At 38.2% G+C, this 10510-nt stretch overlaps 1 protein-coding gene across 6 annotated transcripts in view; it reads left to right on the forward strand.

Annotated features, from left to right (window-relative positions):
- Positions 1-636: 636 nt before the first annotated feature.
- Positions 637-10510, forward strand: part of arhgef12a (Rho guanine nucleotide exchange factor (GEF) 12a) — a 45818-nt gene continuing 35944 nt past the window's right edge. For all 6 annotated transcript variants that reach the window (XM_014005275.1, XM_014005278.1, XM_014005277.1 and 3 more), the window contains exon 1: positions 637-2088. In XM_014005275.1, coding sequence (XP_013860729.1) covers positions 2057-2088 — 32 coding nt within the window. In that variant the 5' untranslated portion in view covers positions 637-2056. The remainder of the gene's footprint in view (positions 2089-10510) is intronic.

Raw genomic sequence — 10510 nt, forward strand, 5'->3', positions numbered from 1 at the left:
TATATATATATATATATATAAATGCTGTTGACAATGGCAAGCAGAAAACCAGCTAATAACTACAGAAAAACAAAAAGGAGCAGAACACTGGCTACATGCTAAATAAAGCAAAAGGCTAGCTAAAAGCCCAAATTAGCTAAATGTAAAAGCAGCAAAACATTAGCTAAAAGCTAAAAGTAGCAATTTGGTAGCTGTACAATAGCATAAGAAGACAAAAACCACAGAAAGGGATCTTGAAGATCCTTTATATGTGGTTTAATACAGAAAATATTTGTAACTAAAAAAATTTGAAATGTTAAAACATTACAAAAATCAAAAGTCATAGGACTCAAATTCTGAATGAGCTTTTTTATTTAAAAAAATGGCTAAAATAGAACTGAAAATATGAAGAAAAAAACAGGACATAATGCTAATATGTGAGTAATGTTAAGTAAATACATTTTTTTAATGTTGCTTTGGTCAAATCAAGCAATTTTTGGCCAGTGGCATTACTGTATAAATGCACAATACACTATTAAATGAATATTACCTTGCTAGTGTATGTTGTGTCAGCCTTTTAAAAATGAGTTACAGCAATGTTCCCTAACGTCACGATGAAACTACATTTTCCCATCCTGGCGGAAGTGGTTAGTCGAGGAGCTACTGGACCCTCGCTGACTGGTAGCGGGTAGGGCGTTGCTAGCGGCAGATAGTGGGATTTTTGGTACCTTTCCGCAAGTTCTGCTCTTCTGAAAACGGTGTATTCTGTCGGAAAACACGTTGCACGTTCACTAGGAAAAAGTTTGAAGCCCCTATGCGTTTATATATATTTTTTTATTTGTATATTTTTGCGAGCGGTGGTCGTTGTTTACAGAGGAGCGGGTGCTAACTTTTTTTTATGTCCCGTTAGCTGCTTTTCCATCCACGAGAAATCAGCCGAGAAACGACTAAATTTTGGAAACATGGAGTCAAGCGACGTAGCGCCGTGCTAACACGAAGCCACTGGATTTTCCTCCTTTTTTTTTTAAAATCATTGCTGAATAAGACTTATTCGAGGGACTTTATGGCAAGATTCAAGAGGCTGTGTTCGTATGTGTAACAACTCTGTGCTGGCTCATTGTTGTGAACGGGAGTTTGCTTAGTTTGCACTCGAAACAAGAGAGCACACGAAGCAAAGTTTTTTTTTTTTTTTTTAAGAGCTCATCTGTTTTGTTAGCTGGTAGCTGCCGAGATTTAACGCCTGCCATTTCGCCGTGAATGGGGCTTTTCTGAATCAGTATGCTTGTTTTAACACTATAACCGGCTTGTGTTGCTTTAAATACAACAACTACAGCGTAGCTACAGTTTTGCTAACTTGTAACGCGGTTCGTGGAACAACTCGCTATAACAGAGGGATTCTCATGATCACGGGGGACTCGTCTACACGCAGACAGCCACGGCCGAGCGTTTCTGGGATCAGGGAATACCAAATGGGACTGCAGGAATTTCCAGCATCTTTAAGGATCATTTAGGGCCATATTTTTTTTTTTTCGGGCCGAGCTGAGGTGGTGGCAGACGGACTTCATCGGCTGGGCCAAGGGGTGTCGGGTGCGTTGGATTGTTTACACGTTCCCTGCCGGCGGATAACTGGGATGTGAACGCAGAAGGAGTCGTACGAGGAGTTCGTATCTGCACTGCAAGTTGTGCCAGACGGAGTTATATATTTATTTATTTGTTTTGCTGGCAAAAAATACTGTTCATTGCCGGGGTGGGATATCATCGACCGAGGCRCCGATTAACAGCCAAGGTCCGCACTGTTCGATGCCTTGTAGCTGCTTCATTTGTGCAAGGATTATTTATTGACAGATCAATCATTCATTCGTTTCCCCCACCATCTATATTATATGTTCGTTTGGACATGTCTTGCATCGACTTGACACTGCTCTAAAGTGTATTGATCCTCAGCACCGTTCTCTAAAAACCCATGCCAGCTTCAGATGAATGCCCGACAACAAGGATGCTCCAGGAGATCACCTCAGCACACCGTGGAAAATGTTAAAAGGATATAACTTGCTGCAAATCTAGAACGGGAAGCCCAATGAGTGACACACAGTCCAGCTTCACTGACAGGTATGTGCACTAATCCACTGTCTGCACGAATTGAGTCATCAGGGGGGGGTGAATGCATCATTTTAATTTGAAACTCGGTACACGTGTATAATTGCATTCATGCTTTAATGTTGTTTTAACACTTAGCAAACTGTGTTGGTGTTCTGTGTCATAAACGTGCTATTCATTTGCTAAAGAAGGGCACAAGATTTCCATGGAAGGTCTGCTTAGCTCAGCATGGAGTTATTTTGCAGTGAAGTACTACTTGTCCCGTGAGTGAGAAGGCCTTGTCACTGTTTGTATACCAGGAAACAGTCATCTCTGATCCCTGTACACCTTTCAACATCATTATTACCACTAAGCCTTTAAAGCTAACCCTCTCCTGCACCTATTAAAGCAATCTCTGGATTTAAATTAAACCTTAGCTCAATGAAATAATCTCTTCATCTTGGCAGCTGTCAGTCTGGAAATCAAAGGTTAAACCAGAAGGCTAAATAACATGTTTTTTTGGACTGAATAAAAAAAGAAGGATCTTTTTTCCTCTGTGCCAGTTTTAGAGCTAATACTGCATATTGCATGGCATTACAGGAGTTCCTCCTTGTACCTTGGGAATAAGGAGGTTTCTGTTCTCATTCTGATGTACCTAAACAGTGAAGCAGAAGGGAAGCTGGTGCATGACTTCAAGTCCTTCCCCCTCCTTCCCAGAATCTCACATACCTGCAAGTGGAGCTGGCCAGCTCACTGGAATGTGTTGGTGGACTTGGAAAAAGAGGGGAGCTTATTGCACAGGTTGGGATGTGAAATATCCTCATGGCTTGAGCTGGAGGCTAAAGCCCAACCCATTTAACATGACCCKCTTCCCCCCACTGCGAGGGTGGCAACAGTGGCTGGCACCAACTGCTATTGTAGGGTTATTTTATTGTGCATGTGTGTCTGGTTGGTCAGATGTTTGTAACACAATGCTGTGTTTAGCATTATCAATTAAACTGACATAGATCTTGGGATGGATCAGATTGTAAAGCTGGAAAAATAATAAAATGAACAGCAGTAGATATTAGGGGTGTAAGAAAATATCGATACACTGAAATATTGCGAAATTTCATTTCCCGATACTGTATCGATATTCTAAAGCCCTGTATCAATTTTTTATTAAGGTTTAAAATGTCAACTTTCCTGCCAGCCGTTCATTTTTATGTTGTAGTTCAGCCTCTGACCACTAGTTTGCAGCAGTGAGCCAGCCATTTGGCTACTCTACCTCTTGAGTTACAGGCTATTGTTGTTAAGTGTTGGGTGACCATATTGTAAATTAATATTAAAAACTAAAAGCTGCAAAATATATATTTTCAAACTATTGTCAAATTTAGTCTAATAATTGAAAACATGGATGAAATAAGAAATATGAAACAAAGAAAATAAAATACATACAAAGCAGAACACAGCTAAATGTATCAAAAGCATGTCTACAGTATGTTATATTAGAATTTTCTGAGACAATGAATTTTGGTTTTTCATTTTTTTCCCCGTAAGACGTTTTTATTTAATAGAATTTTTGGACAAAAAATCGCAATATATCGCCTTGCTTATAGTATCACAATATATCGGGATATATCATATCGTGACCCCTCTGTCGTGATATGTATCGTATCACCAAATTCTTGCCAATACACAGCCCTAGTAGATATGCAGATATAATTACCAATACTTCAGATAACATACAGTATACTACAATTAATCCCAGATAGAAGTCACTCTTAAAGCTGACGGTTTGCTGTAGAATACCTTCCAGTGCATTTGGACATCTCAGACTTGCTCTAACCTGTGAAGGCTTGAGAGTGCTACACAGATGTCTTGTCTGTTCATATTTCTTTAAGCTTGTTAATTTGTTGGGGTTTCCCAGGCCTGATGCTCTTAATAGTTTTTTTTTTTTTTTTTTTTTTTTTTTTTTTTTTTTGTTATACAAATAGAGGACAACATAAGTTATCAGTGAAACCAAAGAGAACGAAGCAAACTGTTTAGGAACATACAGTAGAACACCTTCAAAGACTTGGTCATGTGTAAAATAAAGCTGTTTTTTAGGGTGTCTTTTGAAAAAACAGTTGAGTCTAATACTTGCACCTCCTTAAGTTCAAGTGCATTTTCCTGCCCCTGTTTTTTTCTCGCTATGTGTGTGACATTGTCTTGTCTGTATTTTTGCATTGTGGATTTTTGACAGCAGTATGCAATTCAAATCTGTTGGGGCTGGGTCACGAGCTGGTGGGTCAGTTTAGTGTGCCGTTAGCTCTTTGTCATAAAGTTCTGCTGATCTCCATGTTTTCCCACCCCTTCCCCTTCCCACCCACCCCGAGGCCCTCCCAGGAAGTAGTGCTGGTGACATCACTAGTAGTAAACAATAGCTTTCAGTGCTGGCAAACTGGCTGTCTGCTGCYGATTCCTTCACAGGGATCTCCATACAGGTCAAGTTTGTTCCAAGAGGCGGATTGGKGTTTTACCGTCATTACTAACATTGTCAGCTGATGTTATAAATGGATTTATATTAAGCATACTTGTCAAACATTAGCTGTTATTGATTGGACTGTTTTACCCAGTTTATTGTTAATTCATTAAGTTGTGATGCAAACTTAATATTGAATGATTCTCAAAACAAAACTGGAAATTGAGTGGAAAGTCTTAGAGCATCAAACTTGCAATAAAACAGAAACAGAGAAAATGCTAATTATAATGTATGATGACCAGTTAAGTAGTTACATCTGTGCCGAATGACAATAATATGGTGCTGGAGTTAATGTTTGCCTTACTGCAGTGTAATTTGTTTCCTCGTGATAAGTGTTTTCATGAGTGCTTCTGACAGCTCGGCCTGCTTGTATGCGTCTCCTGTATTTGGCAGACCTCCCTGATAATGCAGCATCCCTCCATTTCATCAAGTCTGCGCCGATACTAAAGGAGCTGTGTCAGCTGCTCCGAACTATCCGGTAAAATGGAAATCCAGAAGTTATTTAAAGCTCTGAACAGAAAGGCTTTTATTTTGTAGGCAAAAAGACCTTTGCAGCCAAAACTTACAATGGAAKTTAATTATGCTTTCTCTTTAACAAATGCTACTAGTTAATGTCCAGATTCTACAGATAAAACCTCAAAAACCATTGTCAAGTTTTGATAAAGCATAGCTGCAGACAACGCTATTGTGTTTTAGAGTTCACCATCAAGTGTAAAGTTGAAGAACCATTAGGATATTGCATTAAGATGGAAAGGTAGGAGCAAGAGAAAATATTTTGTAAGATAGCATAGTTAATTCTGAATATTCTTTCACAGAATTTGCATAAAGACATATGTGTTGAGCTAGATGCTAATTCAAATGTTAAAAGCTCAAACAACACATAAAAGGAATACTAGTCCACAAAAAAATAAAAATTGTCTTGATATTGACTTTTGGATAAATAAATACAGCATGAAAAACATATTAAATGARATTATTCTTTTTACATGACTAAAACATTAAAATTGAGCTTTTATTTGACAACTTTATTGCGTCTGGCTTAATAATTCAGTTTGCCACTGTTTGTTGGTCAGACACTTCACACAACAGTGTGTTTACTCGTGACATGTTTTTCAGTGTTCCCCTTTGGAGATCTTTCATCAACATAAGCTGTGTTAAGTGCCATGTATTTGCTGCGTTCTTTGCTTGAGGTGCAGTGCTTCACACAAGTCGTGTTTTAGTATTTAAGTCACAGAAACTGGAATAACTAGTCTTTTTTTTTCCTTTTTCAAATTTATGTTTTTGTCTTTTGAGGTTGAAGACCAGATTATACTTGTTTAGTGGTGATGACGTGAACAGTTTTTTTACCATAGCCGAGTTGCTGTACAGACACTTGAGACATGCTACACTTACTGCAGTCCTCCTCCCACACAATGCACAAGATTTGTTATAAATTACATTTTATATTGAAAATACATTTTTTTGTTCATTTATTGTTTGCATGTCTTGGATTTTGTTCAGTTTTACAGATGCTCATTGCTCGTTTGAACTAATTGCCAAGTTTACTTATTTTTTCTGTGGCTGTTCTTGACTTACAATGTGTCACTCACTCAGTGCGCAAAAGCTTACAGAAATCAGGAGTGCTTGACCAGTCAAAACACACAAAAAGGCACAGTACACCTGTCACAGTCATTTCAGTCAAGAACAGCAAGCATAAATTTAGCATAGGTGTACAATCTTATCAGAAACAGACCAAAAAGAAAGGAAGATTATTAGTTCCTTTACCTGATGTTGCAAGGACATATGCTGAAGTCATGACTCTCTTTTACTTGACTCTAATCTAAATGTTCTTTTTATATAGCTGTAAGTCTGAATAGAAAAATTGCACATAAAGGTGATTGAAGTGTGTGTTTGCCTTTTTTCTGATTAGCTCTTCAGAGTAATCTTACACATTTTGATATCAGTTTAACAATTTTAAACACTTTACATGGTATCTTGTTCTTTATTYCAAAATTAGCAGCTGCTGTTTTTACTCAACTATCAAGAGAAAAATCGTTTTGAAGGCATTGAACTTGTTGCTGAAGATTAAATTGTCTGACAGACCTTTTGGACTGCTCATGGTCAAAGTTTTTCTTTTTTTTGTGTGTGTGTGTAACAGGTTATCCCATTGTTTGCAATACCTTTTCTTTCATTATTACTTTATTTAAGTTTACAAACGCTCGAGAAGTTTAGAAAATTGTGCAGAAATGTAAAATCTTGACTATCACCTTTTGCATTTTAGATATGATTTAGTAGAGTAAGATTTTTTTTTGCTGGAATTTTTTCACAGCAAGGTGAGGAACACTAGAAGCATCTCAAAAATGTTGAATTAGACTTCTCACCTACACGTTACTTTTTTGTATTGTTACCACATGCAGGCATATCAACAATACATGAGCCAGAGCAAATACACATACGTATATCTAATACAATCTTACGAATCAGCAACGCTTCTTCGAAGATGTAAAACAATTGTCAGTCTCTTGTCTTGTCTGGGTGTTTTTATTGTCCACAGATTCCTATTCAGCTGTAGTAGTCTAGAATGCTTGAAAAGAAAGAAATTGAGCTAGCAAATGGATAAAGATGACAGAGATTAAATACAAAACAAAACAAAAAAACCACGCTTTGCCCTGAGGTTGGTAATGTTGAAGAATGAATTGTGCTTGGGCATTAGCTTGGCTCTGAGTGCCAGGGGGAGTTGTGGGGTCTATCACCCAACTCTGTGACGTTGATGCCTGTGGACACCTCTAACAATCCTGTCCTGAAAGCCAAGAGTGCTTCAGGGCCTGAACATTATTTTCACTTCACAAAAGACTGGGTCGCAACAATAGAGAAAAGAAGGACAAAGAGAGAGCTGTGATGTCCAAGTGTCTTGTCCTCACATATCCATTTAAAGGGTGTTGGACCTCAAACTAGGCTACTGCCTTTCATCTAATCATGGCACTTAGCCTTGGTATTTATTGCAGTTGTTTATGTTCAGTGTTTAAAATTGAAATATACTTTAAATTTATGTGTGTTGTTCTCCATTTTTGTCTGAAATAGCAGGAAATAGTTATTTCTGTTTTATTTAACTGGATGCAACTGCTGTGCCACATTTTAGGCTCCCATTCCTGTGGATAAAGAAAACTGTATAAAAGGTGTTATTGTAAAGACCAACCTGCAACCTGCTGCTGCAATATTATTAATCATACCCTGCCTGTTTCTGCTGATTCAGGGGTGACCAGACAGTTTATTACACTCTTATTCTTTATCAGCAAGTGTGAGCTGATGCTCTTCGTATTCTTTCAATTTTTCTTTTTCGTTTTGTTTTGTATTCACAGGATATACTGTGAGATCACACCAGACTGCATATTTCACACATTTGAGCACTTGTGTGCTTTTACTTCTTGCTTTGAGTTTTAGTTGTTTGTCACAATGCACTGATTTTTCTTACTTGATACCTGGGATGAGAGTCTGTTCCTTCCCTAATCAGTCTGATAGGTTTTTCTCACTGTCTGTGTTAGCTGATTATAGATAAAACTATCTCAAAGGACTTTTTTTTCTCCTTTGGTATAAGTACTTATTCAGGAGTGTCATCATAGCAATCATTTTGTCCCATCTTTCCATGAAGGGTATATTAAATAATGTTATGTGATCTTGGAATACTTAAGTATTCATATTTAGAAAAAAAAAACAGTGCATCTCTGGATTTTAGAATAGTATAATGAATTTGCTATAAATTGTAATAATTAGTTACCACTATGTTTGCAGGAGGTGAAGTTATTGCTAACTCAAAAGTCAGCCTGTCTTGGACTGATGCACATTGATGTAGCTCAGATTTTTTTTTATCATGGCTTTAAGGATGTCATTATAATGTCAGGTATAGGTAAGCTGTTTAATTCTCAACTTGCACGAAATTCTGTCTTCAGTACATGCTCTGGAAGCTTCCTTTGTAGGGCTGTGCAGTACGTTATTCAGTTTTCACAGACATCACACCAACATATTTACACAAGCAGTGCGTGCATGAAAGAGGCTTGTGTCTATTTCCTGGCAGTCACTATCACACACACTCTTTATTACAATTAGCAGATTACTAATCAAGCAGACAGTCTTGTTTCAAACTGTTTGAAATGCTGAAAAGAAGGGAGAAAATAATGTATTATGAAGATTTTCAAAATAGCCAATTAGTCATGTTCTCTGCTTTTTCAGGACCTATGACTAAGCAAGAGTGTAGACAGTTCAGCTTGTTGAACTACCTTTCCCCCCTTCTCATTGCTTGAGGACAACAGACAGGTTAGCGTGAAGAAATGTCTATCCCCGGGCTCTCATGTTAGGAATCCCAATGAAGTTTATTGGGGCAGAAAGGGCACAGATTCCCCCCTGAGGCTGTAGCTTGAGCTACAAAGCTATTGGTCTTGTTTCTTTGACACACGCCACTCCTTCGTCTTTATGTCTGATATATTTATTTATTGTTTTGGTGCTTTAACTCTGTGTTGCATTAGACATGGGACAGAATGTCCTAAAAGTGACATCACTGTGTTTTGACAGTTGAGTAACGCACAGAAGGCGGTTTAACAAAGAAATTTGACATTGTGGGTGTAGATAATTTCTTCTTCACTTGCTGCAAAAGGAGTGGAAAGGAGTGACGTCATGTAGGCTGTCTGTCTGTGAGTGCACCCACATTGTTTGACCCAGGTATACAGATTAGATAGCAGTCGGTCTGTTTATGTTCTTTTCTGTTGGCTGGCTGCCWGCATGAATATGTTCAGGACACTGTATCATTACACTTCTGAGATTGAATCACAAACCTGTTTTAAAAGGTGGCTGTGCTTGGTTGGCTGGTTGAAAAGCAGATATCACAAGCTCTGTAAGGTATTTGCTTTTGGCAGGCCGCTGGCATTGCTCAGCACAAAACCAAGCTGAAGACACGTGCCATCCCTGCAGATAACAATGTAGTGATGCTGAGTGGCAATTTATTGAAGCCTGTAAAAACAGCAACAGTTTTTCTTTAAATGCCTTTGTTTTAACACTTTGCTAATCATGMCTATATGATGCTTATTTTGGAACCATGTCTTTGTGTATGACTTAATGTAAACTTTTCTTCTGCTGCCATTCTTGTTGTATAGGAGCTGGGTGGTGTACCAGTTTGTACCGAAAACGTTATTCTTCTTCTTTTTTTTGTCATGATATGAATTTTGTAATACAGGCATACCAGTTTAAATAGCTTGAACAGGTTCAGAATGTTAAGTCACGCCAGTCCGTAAACTGTTAATGGGTGACGTTTTTCCATGCGGAACCACTGAACATGCATTCAGGAACTAGCTGCACATAGGGCAAGCTATTGTGGGCGCAGCCTTCCCAATAACTGGCAGCAGGTGGCGATTTTGTTGCWTACATTGGCAGAGAAAAAGCAAAAATAAATCCCATTTTCGCCATTGCTGAATGTGGWGTACACCCCTTTAATGACGTGCAAAGATAGATTTCATGCATGAAGTAAATTTGCTTGATAGTGATCTTTGCTCAGCTCGTCATTCATGACTTTACCTGCCTCCCCTCACTMCTAARGRCATGTAAGCCCAGAATGCGCGACTGTCTAAAACCAGGGAAGGCAAAATAGACAGAGTAGGGAAAACGCAACATTGACAGAGGTACAGTAAAAGGAAAAAGTAAGGGAAATCTGTGTTGCAGCAAGAGAGTCACTTAAGCTGACTACAGTTTGCTAATKAATAAGCAGCGTTTCGTAAATTTTAACATTAGCCTGAGCTGTGATAAAAAAGCAATTACCAAAATACCGATAATTGTTAAAAATAAAATTGTTGTCAAAAGAATGATATAAAATTTTGGTCAATACCACCCAGCATTTAGTTGACAAAGTTGGCAGAACTCTAATGGTGCGTTCACACCAAACGCGATTTCAGCATCAGGAGCATCAGGTTTACATGCAAAGTCTATGGT

This window comes from Austrofundulus limnaeus, unplaced genomic scaffold (genome assembly GCF_001266775.1).
Source record: "Austrofundulus limnaeus strain Quisiro unplaced genomic scaffold, Austrofundulus_limnaeus-1.0 Scaffold29, whole genome shotgun sequence".
Lineage (NCBI taxonomy): Eukaryota > Metazoa > Chordata > Actinopteri > Cyprinodontiformes > Rivulidae > Austrofundulus > Austrofundulus limnaeus.